Source organism: Kogia breviceps, chromosome 5 (genome assembly GCF_026419965.1).
Source record: "Kogia breviceps isolate mKogBre1 chromosome 5, mKogBre1 haplotype 1, whole genome shotgun sequence".
Lineage (NCBI taxonomy): Eukaryota > Metazoa > Chordata > Mammalia > Artiodactyla > Physeteridae > Kogia > Kogia breviceps.
In genome coordinates, this window is record NC_081314.1 from 81,338,251 (window position 1) to 81,355,346 (window position 17,096).

A 17,096-nucleotide genomic window follows, 5' to 3' on the forward strand; every position below is an offset into this window, starting at 1 on the left:
TGCCTTGCCTAATCCCAAAGGGCTGGGATTACCCAGGTAGATAACCTGGGGGCCCTTGCAGCCCTGCCATTCTCTAAAAGCTGCAGGTGGCTGCTGAGGTGCCAGTGAAGGGAGGCCCAGGTGGGGTTAGGCCGAGTTACAGACCATCTTCAAACACACAGGCACGCAGAGACTGCCAGCACAGTTACTCCAGAGAAGCAGTAGAGATGAGATCCTCCGTTTTCCCAAGAGTGAGAACATTTGCTGAAGAGAAAATCCTGGAACTGGTGCCATCGGAGCCCCTTCCTTTAGACTCAGCATTTCCTATTCTGCTAGTCAAGTCTCCAGGGAGCCATGAAAGAATTCCAAGGAATCACGGAGCTCAGGGCCCCAGATACTGAGCCCGCCTGGCCTTTGCCAGGCCATGCCCAGGCCTCCCTCCCAGACTGAGTGCGTCTGTTTCTTTGGCCTGGAGAGCAGGCTGTTCTGAGGACGTCTATTCTGTCCTGAGGGTTTTCGTTCCCAGCTCATCCAACCTCCATGTGGAGCTCCGTAGTTTGGAAAGAACAGAAAACATCAGGCTCAGCCCATGGCTCCAAGGGCAGGCATGCGGGTGGGGACTCCTAATCTCCTATGACTTCAGACTTGCATCTGTTCTGAACTCCTTAATATGGCATCAAATTCCTTGAAAGCATTGAGGTTTCACTTTGAATTAAAGCCACCCTCCCCAAACTTTGCATCTTCTCTCATGCTGCAGGCAGTGACATATGTCCTGTGTCAGTTCTCTCTCTTTTAGCCAAGAGACTAAATTTGGAACAGGGTAGGGGATTAATAGTACCTTTTCTAAAATACCCATTTCTCAAAGTTTTCTTTTCTTGACCAAAGCAGGAGGGGAGAATATCAGTCAGTGGAGTGTATCTGTATTCGTCATCTCAAACTACAGGACATTAAACGTGTCCAGTCAGAAGTTTTCCAGGCATTTCCTTTGAGGGAGGGAGGCAGGGAGTCTGTCTTTCATCTTTCTTTAGGCCTTTTTACTTCCTTAGCTGGGTCTTGAGAGGATTTGAACCACTTGCCTGTAAGAGAGTTTAGAGTAATAAACATCTTAGCCAACACCAGAGATATTTCTAAAAAGACCAATGTATCTTTCAGAACAGTTTTTCTAAGAGAACATATTGAGCAACCAGTGAAAGTGGTTCCATCATAGGAGGCCTCCAGAGTGACTGCCACCGGTGGGGAGTGGCTGTCACAGTCCCAGAGTCATTCCAGGGCGAGTCAACCCAGGCTGAGGTTGCTGGGTATGGATGGCTTCCGGCCAGTGCGTCCTTGGCTGGATGTAGAAGCAGCGGGGCTTGGGGGAGGGGGGAAAATGAATATGGATGTGTATATGTATATATGGATGTGGATGTGTGTATAGGTATATGTGTATGTGTTTGTGTGTGTATGTATATGTATGTATAGGTGTATGTGTATGTATGTGTATGTGTTTATGTATATGTATACATGGACACACACACACAGGCAGAACATTCTTTATCTTCTCAATATGCTTAAGTCATTTGCAGGGATTTTCTTTGGCCTTCCTTCCTTGCTGAGGGGGAGGAGAGTAGGAATCAAGTACTTTACCTGGGTTTGCTTATTTGATGCTTGCAAAACCCCTAAGAGGTAGATATATATTAACCCCATTTTCCAAATGAAAAAGACAAAGTTGTACTGGAAGTTAAGGAATTAGCTGGAATTCACATAGCTTATAAATTCAGAGCATAAAACATGGCTTTTTTTTTTTTTTGCGGTACGCGTGCCTCTCACTGTTGTGGGCTCTCCTGTTGCGGAGCACAGGCTCCGGACGCGCAGGCTCAGCGGCCATGGCTCATGGGCCCAGCCGCTCCGCGGCACGTGGGATCTTCCCGGACCAGGGCACGAACCCGTGTCCCCTGCATCGGCAGGCGGACTCTCAACCACTGCGCCACCAGGGAAGCCCCAAAAACATGGCTTTTAATTGCTAGTTTGGGGAGCTCTAGGACTCAGATTGTCTTGGAGGAGATGAAGGCTTAGTGAACACTGGTATCTGTAACTAAACCAACCACCTACAGAGACTAAATCTGAAAAATAGAATTCTGTTCAGATGAGCACCTGCCAAAAATCAGCAAAACTAAAGAAGCTCATTAATGAACACACTGACTACCGTGATTTGCCTTGAAGTTGGCAGTGTTACTGGTTCTTAGCATTACTGGTCTGAATGGGAAGGCGGCCAGACCAAAGGGCCGCTCCTAGTTTGTGTCCTCAGCTCATTTTCTGACCCTCAGTCAGGGATGATTGTGATTTGCTACTGTGGTTTGCTTTGAAATTCTATTATCTCATTTTATACCAGTCCTAGGAGGATGACAGAGAGAGGGTAGGAGTAATTTTTTATATATTATAAAGTTAGAAATAAACTTCTGCAATAATGATGACAGTAAAGGCTACTCAAACAAGACGCTTCTCTAAGAACATCTCACAACAACCTTGTGATCCAGTGCTATTATCATGCATATTTTACAGATGAGGAAACTCTCTGGCACAGAGAGGTTAACAAGTAATGAATGAACACAGAGCTGTATTCAAACCCAGTGTGTGACTCCAGAGCTCACTGTGCCGTACAGACTCTCAGCGGGGCAGGTGTTTCCCAGGTCCCAGAGAAAGTGGAGACTGACCCCTGGTTATGTCACAGGTCACTGACCTCAGGCCTGAAGGACACACACACACACACACACACACACACACACACACACACACACACACACACACACACACTGAACTCTCTCTCAAAGCATATTTTTTATGGGAAGCAGTCCACGCCTCCTGGGCAGCTTCCTAGATCTGTTTACACTGAGAAATATGTTTATGACTTGGGCAAAGCACAGGAAATCATGACTTGTAGACTGGAAACTAGCCAAAAAAGAGTTTTTTTCTGAGCAAATCGGTATTTGTGGGGCTTTCCATATAGGCAGGTGTGTACATAGGTGTGACCATGTGGATGAGGGAAGGAGAGCCAGGACCAGGGATCGCAGCTCCTGTTCTCCAGGCTTCTCCCTCATGACAGAGCAAATTAAAGAACTTCTCTCCCTGCAGTCCTGCAGAGTTGGGTGACGTTGTGCTTCTGTCTCCCCAGACAAGCCGGACCCCCCGGCCGGCACGCCTTGTGCCTCTGACATCCGCAGCTCCTCGCTGACCCTGTCCTGGTACGGCTCCTCGTACGATGGGGGCAGCGCTGTACAGTCCTACAGCGTCGAGATCTGGGACTCGGCGGACAAGAAGTGGAAGGAACTAGCCACGTGCCGCAGCACCTCTTTTAACATCCAGGACCTGCTGCCTGACCGAGAGTATAAATTCCGTGTGCGCGCAATCAACGTCTATGGAACCAGTGAGCCGAGCCAGGAGTCTGAACTCACAGTGGTGGGAGAGAAACCTGAGGGTAGGCTGCCTTCCTTTCATCACTGGCTTGAGATAAATGTGCATGACTTACCTTGTGTGTATAGAAGACTGAACTGAGACGGGTACAAGGGAACTGACAAGACATCACTGATGGCTGGCAGAGTCTTTTGGGGTCTTGATTTCCAATGTGGTGATGCTGATCCATACTCTAAAAGAGGTACCTATGATCCTTCAAAAAGTATTGAACCACCGGTTTCGGTACACTTCCAGCAGGGGTGATGGTGTGTTAATCAGGAGCACAGTCCTGGAAGGCGGGAGCTCAGGTAGACCTACAGTTTCAACATCTTGCCCTACCCACTCATCCAGCTTCCTCCTCTCTTGCACTCATATTTGAGGGTGAACTCAGTGTCAGGGAAGACCAATAAGATTGGGAGCATAAAATCTAACAAGGAGGACAGCTAACTATAATGAGATGGGCTGCATCCTATTAGGCCAGTATAAACAAATTGCGGAGACACAGCAGAAAGCATGAATAATTTTGCCATGAAGGTTGGGAAGGACTTCCTAGACGTAATACTTATGCTGAGTCTTGGGAAAAGGAATAGGATTCCAAGAGGTAGGGCAGATTGGGAGAGGCATTCCTCGCAGAGGGAACAGCGTGAGCAAAGGTACAAAGTGGTAGAAATGCATGGCATTTTGAGACTCTTGTGTGTGGCCAGGGCATATGCTGTGTGAGACAGAACAGGAGGAAGCAACACAAAAAAAGACAGTGTGGGTAAAATTGTGAGTTCATCAAAGGTTTTCAGGCAGGGGCTTGATGCAGTTAGATCTGTTTTTTTAGAAAGAGAGTTAGAGGAAGAATAGACCTTTGCAACTCAAGGGGTGGTCTGGACCACTAGTCTTGGGATTCTGGGAGCCTGTTAGAAATGCAGACTCTCTGCCCCCCACTTCCCTAGTCCCTTCTGAACCTTCATTTTAACATTTTCCACCCTCACCCCCCATGGATTCATATACACTTGAAAGTTCGAGAAGCACTGAAGTGGACTAGGGGGATGAGATTGGAGTCAGTGAAATACCGGTTGAGCCTCTGTGGTGTAGTCCGGAAGAGGTATAGAAAGGGCTCCTTAGGAGGTGGAATTGACCATTCCTGATGACTTCTGGGGCAGAGAATTCAAGGCAAAAGTTAGAAGAGTCTAAGATTACTCCCAGGTCCCAGCTTGGGCAACTAAAGACAAGTTCAAGAGCCATTTAGAGGTTGATTATTATGATTCATGGTGGCTAACATATATTAAACCCTTGCTGTATGCTAACCATGCATTAAGCACTTTACGTACATTATGTCACGCATCTAACTCAACGATGTAGATACTGTTATTACCCCCACTTTACAGATAGGGGAACTGAGGTTTAGAGGAGTGAAGCTAGTTGCCCAAGGTCACAGAGCTTGGAAATGGCGTGTTGAAGCTTGAACTCAGAGCTGTCTGACCCTGAGCCTGAGCTCCATTGGTTAAACTAATGGAGGAGGCCAGGCTGCCTCCCTGTGACTTGGAGGTGAGATAGCAGGGAGTCCCAGAGAAGGTGAAAGTTCTGGTTTCAGTCCTGTTGAGTTGAGGTGTCTGAGGGATATCCATGGGGAGGTGTCTTCAGACTGTTAGATGGTTGAATCCAGAGCTCAGGAGAAAGGTTTAAGCTCAAGCCACAGGTTTGGAAGGGGTCTTCACTATTTAATTGGTGATTGAAGACATGGGCATTAGTAAGTTCACGGAGTGGGGGAGGAGGGGTAAAGAAAGTCTACACTGATACAGAAATGAAGGAGCCTGCGCGACCAGGGGAAAGGACTGGGAGGGGAGAGAACCAAGGGGAGGCTGGAGCTGTGTTGCAGAAACATGGAAGCAGCGAGTGGCAAAGAGGAAAGAGATGAGGATGCAAGATCTTTGGATTCAGCCCTTTGATAAGCCGTGATCTTTGAGAGCAAAGTCCATAGCGTTTCCACAGGGTGGAAAATGGTTGGCCTGGGGCTAAGGAATAAATGGAAGAAGAGGCCAGGAGTATGGAATGTTACTTCAAGAAGTTTCATGTGAAGAGAAGAAAACGAGTGCTGTGAATTTAAGATGGAGGCAAGGTTGGGGGCAGGGAGGAGAGTGGAGGGAAAACAAGTGAAAGACTTCTGGGAGAAAAGAGAGCTGTAAGATGTGAGGTAGAGAGATGACTAAAGGACCAGGAGCTGGACAGGGCGCAGGTCCTGAAATCACCATATAGCCAGAGGCATCATACGTATGGAAACTGTCATTACAGTTTGATACCCCTCTTTAGTTTCAAAATTTAGGCATAAAACAGAAACTAAACTTTACCTTCAAATTAAATGAGGGCTCCAGAAAGAAAGTTTGGAGGTTGCCAGTGGAAAACGCACCAAAGTTACAATTTTGCCTGTGCAGCCCTGTCTTGGGGGCCTTTGCCCAGTGAGCCCTAGAGATCCTCAGAGGGCAGGTCTCTCTGAGAGCCACAGTGTGCTGTGGCAGCGTGGACTGTGGAGCCCGGCCCGAGAGAGCCCTGCCAGACCTCTTTGCAGTTTCATGGGGCTCCTGCCCACTGGCCGCTCACAAATGCCTTCTGGGAGAAGGAGTAACAAAACCGCCATCCGCCGCCCTTTGACATGAGCAGAATGGGAAGCACACTGGTTAGAGTGGGCGGGGCCAGGAGAGGCAGCCAGGCTCCAGTCTGCATGTTTTTAGCATATCACTTTGTCCAAGAAGATGACTCCTAACTTCTTAGAAAAGTGACAGAAAAGGGGTAACATGGCAGTGAGATGTGCGTTAGCTGGAAGGGAAAACTTCCAGGTCTTTTATGGCATGTACCAGGAGAGACTGTAGAATACCTGTTGAGCCCCACACAGAGGACCAGAGGCCACAGGAGCTGCACCTGTGGCTCTTAGGAGGCCGGGACAGCAGCTTCCAGGGCTGTAAGGATGGTCTATGGAGAGGAGGGGCTGGGACCACTTGGCTCCAGGCAGATGGCCTCTCCCTTCTTGCCTGAGGCCAGCTGAACCCCCTTCTGTGGTCCTCAGATTCTCTTCCTGGGGCCCATCCTGGCTGAGAGCAGACAAAGGGAAATGTTGAAATTGCCTGCAATCCAGAGGAGGGGTCCAGGCCACCCAGGGCTTCCAGGCTGGAAGATGCTCCCACCCCCAGGTCTAGCTGGCTTGTCCCTGGTGGGTGGGGGGGCGGGGGAAGGGGTAGAACAGCACAGAATATCCTCTGAGGGGCAGAGGATGAAGGGGGGGATGGGAGGGTGAGGGTAAGGAGGTGTGGCTCCCAAGTGAAGCTCTCTGTGGACGGCTCAGAAGCCTGTCAGTTATAGCCTGGGTTGATCATCTCTCTCCTCTTTAAAAGTGCAATGGCTCTCAGAAAAGTGGAGGGTGTATGTGTGTGTGTGTGCACATGTGTAGAAGAAGGATGTGATTATAGTAGATCACTTCTGTGAGCCCTTGGGGTCTGGTGGTCATAAAAAGGCAGTGCCAATTAACCCTCCCCCCTCTAAGCGCAGCTAATGTTGGCACTCACCTTCCCCACCTCCACCACGGCCCCTCCAGCCTCTGCCTCAGCAACTTCAGTTTTTGGCTTCATCCGGACCTCTCAGTTCCATCCCCGCCCTCACTCTGCATTCACCCACCCAGTGTGTCCGGTGCCCCTCCTGTGTTCCAGGTGCTGCCTGGGCGCTAGGGATACGGTGGAGGACACAGCATAGCATGTAGGTCTCCACCCAGCTCTGTGGCCTCCTTATGCCAGAGCCCCCGCCCCCTCAGACTAGGAACCCTAACCTGACAGCTCCCCTCCTCGTCTTCCCAAACCTGAGTAAAGGAGCACCTCCCCTTCCCCCTCCCACCCAACGCAGCCGCTCTCTCCCATCCCAACCAGGTCTGGATCTCCACTCCCACCATACTCAACTCTAACTCTGAAATCCACTCTGTCCTTGCTCCTAATCCTAATCTGTTCTAGTCTATATAGTTGTTCGCAAACAGCTGTGATAGAGGCTGCTTGCAGGGTAGGGTAGAGATGCAGAGCCCCTAGAGAAGCAGCGGAAATCAACCGCTCACCCTGAGCTGCCGCGGCTGCCCTCCCCGGGGCGCGGGCGCCCTCTAGTGTCCGCTGGGCGCCCAGCAGCCCTCCGCCGTGCGAAGGGACCGCTCTGTCCAGGGAGTCGGCTAGACACGTGCCACGTGACGGCCAGAGCGCTCAGCCGATCCTCCCCGAAACACCACTCCAGGGGGATGGTGTTATCTGCCTGCAGAAATAATCTCGGAACCATCTTCCAAATAGTTCTTCCACTTAGCTCTTGGATCTCACAGCTCTTTCCGAGTGGATTTTTTTTTAAAGTATTTCGTTGAAGTCCTTTCTACTGCAATTTAGCTCCTTCCTGAACGGAAAGATGGACACCACGTGGCCACCTCTCTCATTACTACCCCTTTATGCTCAGAGAGCTTGGCTAATTGAATTGTGGTCTTTCCCCCACACCTCTGGGGTTCCTCCTCTCGTGGCCATTTCCCTTCCAAATAGAGTGGAGACAGGATGAGAAGGAAAAGGAGGAAAGGGAAGTGTCTCAGCCTGGAGCCTTGGTCCGAGTTCCACACAGAGGAAGGGTTGCAGTGTGACAGTGAGCCAGAGGCAGGGGCCTGGGTTCCCTGGGATTGAGCTGGACCCCACAGCCGTGGTACCAGGAAGGCACTCTGCATGTTGACTGCTAAGGAGAGAGGCAGGAGGCGAGGTTAGGTGTGGTATTTGAGATGAGGGCAAGAAGGCTAGCTCCATTTCTAACTGGTGTCAAAGAGATGGGGAGAGGCCAGTTCTAGAACTGCATGCCCTTTCAGGGCCACATGGAAGATGCCTCCGGGAAACAGGTCACTGGAAAGCCCCTCATGGGCTCACAGCGCTGCTGCTGCCCCTTCACGAGGAGAGGACAGACAGTTCCTCCGAGAGATTCCAGGCCAGGAAAGCCCGTCTCTCTGTACTCTCTCATCCTGTTGCTCATTCTACACCAGGATATGTGGCATGGGGACACAAAGGTCAGGAGAGGTCAAACCACTGTCTCAGCTGGGGCACCACGGATCAGGACGATGGGGCCTCCCTGACACTAAATGTGGTTATTATCATTAATATTTTGTCTCTAAGGCCCCATCCAGTGACTGGCATCCACAAGTGCTCAGTTAATGATTGTTGAATTGACTTGAATCTCTTGCTTTCCTTAAATCCCTGTTTGAAATACCATTGTTGAACTAACCTAAACATCTCTTGAACCTATTTATCGTTCTTACGGTGGCTCTTGAGATGTGATTTCCATATGCCTACAGCCTTCCTCCTATGTAAGGCATAACGCTAAATTGTTCTCCCACGTTATAGTATTCATTCGTTGGTGAAAGTTCGTAACCCTCATCTCACCCTTGGCTATTGTGATTTTTTTTGTTTTTTATCATGTCTGCTTTAGGCTTCTTTCCCAACCAGAGAGGCCTAACCTTTTCTGATTGTCTTTGCATGGCAGCTCTTCCTTTCAATGGCGCATACCTCCTCCAGCTCCACTGAGACTTTCTCAGCGCCAACAGCCAGGGTTCTAGGGTCACATGACCCCAGGCTCTACCAAGGGCAGAGTAATAATACCTGTTTGCAGCCGGTGCACGTCCCCAGTGACAGCATTCTGTTGGCCAGAGCAGTTGGTTGAGGAATGGGGCTCCCACTTTTGGTTCTCTCACTAGATACCCTAGAGCTTGTCATGCTGAAAGTCTGAATGATTCAATTCTCCCTGAACACATGGCTCCATTACTACCTTCCAGGTGTGTTTCTCTCAAGTACATTTTGGTCATCCATGAATTTGACGGTGTCGCTATCAACTCTCAAATCTGTGATTTAGAAGACTTGATCAGTTATACTCACATCCCGACAGTATCTGTGAACCCCACCACCAATCTGAGAGTCCCCGTCGATCTTATCCTTTTTTATTTTTCCATGGCATTTTCCTTTCTGTGACAAATATTCCTCCCAATCCCACTTGTGTTGGTTTTTTAAAATTAAACTTCATCAACAGCATTTTAAGAACTCTAAATAAATCATAGCCTCTCTCGTTCCTGGTCACATGCTTCTAAACTCTCTCAAAACTCTTTTCCAGCAAGGGGTACTTATCTTGCATGGGAACTGTGTGACTTCTCTCAGGTTGCCTGCTTAGGTTTCAGTAATTTGTTCTGCCCTCAGCCTAACAGAGAGGCTCACTGTCTACAGTTTCAAGCTGCACCTGGTCCCCGACCCACACCTTCACCGCCAGCATTCCACTTGCGAAGCACACGGAGCTGGGCTCGCTCCCACACAAGCCCTCCTCGCTGGGCAATGTCTGACCAAGCCCTCCACCCCATCCGCTCTGGCCTTCCTTCCGTCTGCCGTCCTCAGTCTTGCTCTGCTGGGAGCTTCAGCAAATCACACCCTTTCTCCCAGTTGTTCACACACACACACACACACACACACACACACACACACACACACTTTAGAAATCCTTGGCCTCCCTCTCTGGCTTCCTCAGGTCTTTCTACCTCTTCAGGAAGCCTCTCTTGGTTCCCGCTGTCAGACGGGACACAGCCCACATCATGGCTGAGCAGCATCTAGCACATCACAAAGCATGGCATCCAGGGCTAGCCAAGGACCCGAGAAACCACCCAGAAATACAGTGCTTTCCTTTTACAGATGAGGAAACTGAGGTCTAGGAAGGGAAAGGCACTTGGCTAAGGTCAAGAAGCCACAGTGGCTCTTTAGGGACTAATTATACCAAAGCAAAGGAAAGCCTGGACTTCTGAAGTGGTTGTATTCCTCTGGCCACCAGCCTGTCCCCTCACGACCCCCCCATCCACTACTGAAACATCTGTGTGAACGGCCAGGGTGGGCTGCTCACGTCCCTCCTTGCCATACCCATAAACACCCGCTGGCTTCCTGCATGACGTCACCCACCTCCTCGCTGTGTTGCATCATTCCCTTTAAGACACAACTCAAGGGCTCCTTCTTCCTAGACTAATTGCACTGACTTTATACTTGCCCAACTTGTGTCACCTTCCTCCATTGTCTACTCAGTTTGTACTGCGATATCATGTGCTTGATTATATAACACTCGTAATGGATATTTCAAGGATATGTGTTTTTGCCTCTCCAACGAAATTATATATAAGCTCCAAGAAAGGAGGAGAGATCATGCCATCTGTATTTTGTTTTGTACACCCATGATCACTGGCAAAATAACTGGTACCTAGCTGGAATTCCAGAAAAAGTTCTCAGCAAATGGACAAATGGATTTGACACTAGTAGCAATTATAAGTTGCCGACTTTTGAGTTGGAGCAGAAAGGGACTGTCGTAGTTGTGTGTAGGTTCTGAAACTCACAGAGACTAGAAAGGATGTGAAGAAGGGCATGTCTAGGGGACCTCAAGGCTAGAGGGGAGTGGATGGAGGGGAGAGCTGGCAGAGGAGGGGCTGGGTGGGGTGAGGAGGCCAGCGCCTGCCGGTGTATACGTGGCCCTGTTGCAGCGTGGACCCACTGACCCTGTAGTGATGCCCAGAGCTCTGGGCTTGGTGGTCTTGTGCCTGGGAAGGCTGCAGTCTGACAGGGCCCCCGGCATGCTTTGCTGTCAGTGGGCCTTCATTACTAATCACCCACACCCTCTCTCCCCCTAGAGCCGAAGGATGAAGTGGAGGTGTCAGATGATGGTGAGTGCTGTCCCCCGTCCTCGGGAAGACTTGAGGGGTGGAGGGGGGTGAGTGAGGGGTCTGATGGCTCATGCTCACCCCGACCCCCACCCTGCAGATGAAAAGGAGCCCGAGGTCGATTACCGGACCGTCGCGGTCAATACTGACCAGAAAGTGTCTGACTTCTACGACATCGAAGAGAGACTAGGATCGTAAGTGGAGTGGGAAGCACCCTTCCGGAGCCCAGGGTGAGGGTGGCGCAGACCCCGAGGTTAAGTTCCCTGCTTCCTCTTCCTGTCCTTCCCTGGGTTCTGCCAACTCCCCAGACGGAGGTTCCTGCGGAACCGGGAGGGCTTGGCCTGTCGGCACCCGTGAAAGCATCACCCGGCCAGGGCTCTCTTCGGAGCTGCTGTGCCCCGGGCTCCCTCCGCAAGCTTGAGCAGGCCCGTCCTCCTCCGCAATCCACCCCGCACATAGGACATAACCCAGGGCAGCGGGTCTGGCCCGGCCCATCTTTAGGATCCCTTCCCTTTGATCCATGCTCGCCGTTCAGCAGTTGTAGCTCTAGTGCTTCAGGAGAACGCGCCCCCTTGACATGCACCTCCTGTCATCGCCCCTCGCTTTGTGAACTCGGTCCACAGTCTCTGCTCAGGCTCTTCCCTGGGCTGCGGAGACACCAATGGACTCAGACCGCAACCCTCGGCCCTCGGCACAGCCAGGCTGTGCCCACCAGCAGCGGCACCCAGGGCTGCCTGTCGCCCACTGACTATCCCTGGAGGAGGAGGGGAGGTGGCAGAGAGAGGAATGGGGCTCAGCTCTTATTTCCGGAGGGTTTCTGTCCAATAAAGGAGTGACACCAACCTCATCGCAGTCCTGAAGAACGAGGACCCTGCGCTGGGGCGGGAGTGGTGTCAGCGGAATGCCACCACTGCCATCCCCACAGTGGGAAGCAGGGGCCTTGCTAGGCTGTCTCCAGGGCCCCGGTACTGGAAAGGCGTGGAAGGCAGGCAACCACTCAGAAATTCTCGGTACTTGGGGAGGACTTCCCCAACCTGACGTCATGGGTCATTTCATGGGGGAGAGGGAAAGAAGTCTGTCGCCAAGATTGAGTCCTCAGCCCAAGGAGATGACAGTCCTAAAGGAACTGCAAGACTGGACAGAGTTAGGGGAGGGTTGCGGGGCCAGACCCGGGCTGACATTGACAAATGATGGAGAGTAGGTTTTTCAGCATCAGCAGTGTGCTTCACTGACCTAGAGCAGGGACTGGCGAACTTTTTCTGTAAAGGGCCAGATAATAATTACAATTATAATAATTAATAATTATAATTATAAATAATATTATATTATATTATTTATTTTTTATTTATTATATTATTTATTTATAGTATTTTATATTAATTATATTATATTAATATATTAATTATATTATAATAATAAATAATGATTATTATAATTATAATAATTATTAATTATATTATAATAATAAATAATGATTATTATAATTATAATAATAAATAATGATTATTATAATTATAATTATAATTAGGGTTTGTGGGCCATTTGGTTTATGCTGCAACGACTGCTCTGCTACTGAAATCCAGAAGCAGCCACAGACAATCTGGGCACAAATGGGCATGGCTGTTTTCCAGTAAAACTTTATTTAGAAAAAGAGGGAGGCCAGATGGGTCCCACCGTCCATCACTTGCCAATCCCAGTTCAGTGGAAAGCTGGGCTAAATTGCTTTTTCTCTCCTCCTTTCATTCACAGTGGGAAATTTGGACAGGTCTTTCGACTTGTAGAAAAGAAAACTGGAAAAATCTGGGCAGGGAAATTCTTCAAGGCATATTCAGCAAAAGAGAAAGAGAACATCCGGCAGGAGATCAGCATCATGAACTGCCTCCACCACCCCAAGCTGGTCCAGTGTGTGGATGCCTTCGAAGAGAAGGCCAACATCGTCATGGTCCTGGAAATGTGAGTGTCCTGCTGCAGGGCGGCCCAGGAGCCATGGGCCTGGGATCCCCTTGTGTGACCCCCCCCCCACCACATACACTGTCCCGCTGCCACCCTCAGCCCCAAGATGGAGAGCACTGTGGACCAGGGTGTGATATGCACGACACTCGGCAGCCCGTGTGGCCGGGTGCTGACCACCGGGGACAGTCCGTCTGTGCATGGTGCTGGCCCTGACCCACTGCCCGCCAGCCCCCGCTCTGCTCCTCTCCAGAACACACTGGCAGGTCTTTGAGGACCCCTGCCCCCTTCTCACCCTCACCTCCCTGTGGAAGGCTCAGGGCTACCCCTTGGCTCCTTGGTTTCATTCAGGGCATTCTGACCTAGAGGTGGCTTTATAGCAGAAGAGGGGGGACAGGGCCACTTCCCGACCAGCCTGTGAGAGAGAAGGGGGCCCAGGGCTGGGAGCTCAGAATGCAGGAGTGTAAGCCTCGCTCCCGTCCTCCTGCTCTGCTCTGTGTGCCCCTGGTCCACGCTGGTTTGTTCTCTCTTGACCTCTCACTCACCAAAGAGTAGCACTTTCTGAGCTGGGCTGTACAGAGGCAGGGGGATGACCAGAGGACGTCCAGCCAAGGCTTTCCTGGACTCCATTGTTTCTTCGAGTCCCAGTCCTCCAGCTCTCTCCCCTCTGAGTGCTGGTCTGCATGTGCACACACACACACACACACACACACACAAACATACATACACACACACAGATATAAACATACACACACATATAAACATACACACACACGCACACATACACACACACACACACACACACACACACACACAAACATACTGGAGTCAGAAAGCCAGACATGCTCCATAGTGTGTATTTTTTAAGTATTTATTTTCCTTTTTTAATCTGAATTTTTAAAGTATATGATACAATCATATCAAAAAATATAAGAAAATACACAATGAGAAGTCCCATTCCTACCCCTGTCTCCCATCTACCCTGTTCCTACCCTGCCTCAGCACCACTGGTAACCAATTTTGTTGGTTTTGTCTGTGTCCTTCCAAAGTTTCTTTATGAAAATGCAAGTATATATTATATATATATAAAATTCATATGAATATATAAATATATACATATATGTATGTACACACACACACACACACACACACACACACACACACACACACATATATATATATACACATACTTCCCACCTTTTAACCCAAAGACAAGTTTCACTCAATATTCTATACTTGGCTTCTTTCCATTCAACAGTGTATCTTGGAGAGAGGCCCACATCAGTAGCCAGGGGGCTTCCTCACTCTCCCTGCTCCCTGGGATCTCAGCGTATGCATAGACCACAGGTTATTCGTCTTCTTTTGATAGGGTTTTGGATGGTTTCCAGGCTTTGGCTTTTGCAAAAAGGCAGTGTTTATAACCTTGTACATACAGCTTTACACTATGCCTCTGTACATCTGTAGGGTAAATTCCCAGAAGTGTGGGAGCAGTGGATCAAACGGGGTGCGCATTTGAAAGTTTTAGCAATATTCTGAAATTGCCGCCAGCATCCTTGAACTGCTCATCCCGAGCTTCAGGGATCTCAGCCCTTCGGAGAGGACTCTGCCAACATCTCGGTGTTCTCTCCTGGGACTGGTGAAGCCAGTGAGGCATCCCCAGTTTGAAGAGTGACTCCCCTCACTCCGTGAACCTTTGCTGTTTCCTTTCAGTTTGTGTTCCTCAGGAAAGGCAGTCGTGGTTAAGAGACAGACTTGAGTCTGAGAAACCTCACTTCATCCCCTGCTCTGCCTCTTGTTGACGACCTTGAATAAGCTGCCCAACTGTGCCAATCATTAGATTTATGATCTGTAAAAGGAGGCTATAAACCATCTCGTGTATAATGTGGGGATTAGATGGAATAACATGTGTCAGGCACAGGCTGTATAATTGCGAGTTATTCTTAGGAGTATGATGCATTGACTTTTTCTGTATCCTGGTCTTTTTTCCACTTAAAATTATTTTGTGAGCACTTTAACACCCAACCGGTTGTGTGGAACAAATCCTACTATTCAGGAAACCTGGGGTCAGCTTCTATGACTGTCGAGCTGTGATGTTGTAATTATTAAATCCTTTCAGCAAGGAGAGGTATTTGGATTAGACTCCCTTTTGGTTCTAAAATTCTGCACTTCTGTGGAACTGTTACAGAGATTCAAAGAAAATCTTCCTTCGTCTCTTAGAATCAGTTTTCAGCCCCGAATTCAAACTTCCCTCCCCACTTCTAGGAAAGATTTAGCCCATGTCCATGGCCTCACTCATTATACCCTCACAATAGCCCTGTGGGCTGCAGCCTTTCACATTTATTGTAGAACAGGTCGCTTGGTCCAGGCAGCGTGGGCGTGTGGGGATATGTGAAGAAATGTCTTATCTTTGGAAGTTAAACCTTGAGCAAGCTCGTGAGAAGGTGCAGGAGCGGGTAGGAGGCAGCCAAGCCTGGGTGAGGCTGGACGGCAGCACCAGTGGGCAGAATACCATACTTAGCTTGGAATTGGGAGTTGGCAAGCTGGATGGAAAATGTTGGGAGAAAACGTACGAGGGCTTCAGCTGGTCTGGCTTTCATCCCTCCACCCCACGCCTCCCCCGTGGACAGGAGTCTTACATTCACAGATGCCAGATGATTCTCCTGCACTTGGGGTAAGGAGCTTGCCCCTTGATAGGAACTCGACCAAAGAAGAAGGAGCAGATTCATACTCAGCCTGTACCTCTCTTCCAGCTTAAACAGACCTGGCCACTGAGCAGGCAGAGGTTGGCTTTCAGCAGTACGATTTGCTCTTCTCCTTGTTTGGTGGAGACTGAGATTAAGAGAAGGACAATCTCTGGTGATACAGAAAAATGAAAATGTATTGCACGGTCCCAGCCTTCAGATCAGCCGCCTCAGATACAGTGAGAGACCAGAATTAATGTGTCTTCAGCCTTTCTGACGTCCGATTATGGGACAAGCCCCTATTGTTGTAGCAGTGTTGCTCTGATACAGGAGTTCCTTCAGGCTCCGGGCCTGGAGTCAGGGCTGGTCCTTTTGGGACATTCCAAGTGCTGGTGGGCCCCTGAGCACTGAAGCAGATGTGCAGCTTAAGCTGAGTCATCCATTGCCCATCTCACCTTCATGCTGCCATTGGCAAAACTGATCAAAGAATAAGCGGCTAGCTGCCATGAGACAAGGAGGAGAGGGTCTGGGTTTGGAGCCCCCTGAAGTGTCATCCTTCTGGCTGCCAGTGAGGGCTGGCCAATCTACAGTTGGGGGATAAATTTGATCCCTTGGAATAAGGTAGGTATTCATTCATTCATTCACTCACTCATCACTGTTAATTTATTAAGCACACATTTCCTCCGCCCAATCTTGGCCCATGGCTTTATCCCATCTCTGTGGGTGGCAGCTTCTTTCCACCCACAGTCTTGAGCGTTTTGAAAAGAAACCTATATAGAACCATTCATCCTATTTATGTAACCCCTTCCATCCTCGAAAATGGACCACAAGGACAGTTTTTAAAATACATTAAATAAATTTGAATAGGTTTGAACCTATTTGCACCTCTACTGAATAGGTTACCTCTAGAAATGCAGCAGTAATTATCTCCACGGCTCAGATTTCCACCACTCATTGCCTCAGACGTTCCCAAGGACACTGCAAAAAATGGTGTCTTGCTTTTTCAGAATATTTTAAATTTAAAACCAAACATTTGGGGGTACCTTGTCTGTTCCAGATATTGCCAGGTAAAAACAAGGGTCTAGAGATGAGCCATACCTTTTCCAGACATGTTCACAAACAACTTTAAGACAAGGCAGACTTGATGGGAAAAGTGCAGAGATGAGACTGTGGGAACCCAGGGAGGGAAAGATCATATGATGAAATTGGGAGTGATTTCTCAGAGGACATGTATTTCAGCTGGCTTCCCAGGGGTGGTAACTGAGTAAGCCAATATTTCTCAAACTTGTCTGATCTTAAGAATCACCTGGGGTACTCATTAAAAATATGGATCACAACCCTTCCAA

The 17,096-nt window shown here is 49.2% G+C and overlaps 1 protein-coding gene across 8 annotated transcripts in view; it reads left to right on the plus strand.

Annotated features, from left to right (window-relative positions):
* Positions 1-17,096, plus strand: part of MYLK (myosin light chain kinase) — a 281,962-nt gene that overhangs the window by 234,953 nt on the left and 29,913 nt on the right. For all 8 annotated transcript variants that reach the window (XM_067034429.1, XM_059064332.2, XM_067034430.1 and 5 more), the window contains 4 exons: positions 3,131-3,433; positions 11,090-11,122; positions 11,220-11,313; positions 12,869-13,072. In XM_067034429.1, the coding sequence (XP_066890530.1) occupies positions 3,131-3,433; positions 11,090-11,122; positions 11,220-11,313; positions 12,869-13,072 (634 nt within the window). The remainder of the gene's footprint in view (positions 1-3,130; positions 3,434-11,089; positions 11,123-11,219; positions 11,314-12,868; positions 13,073-17,096) is intronic.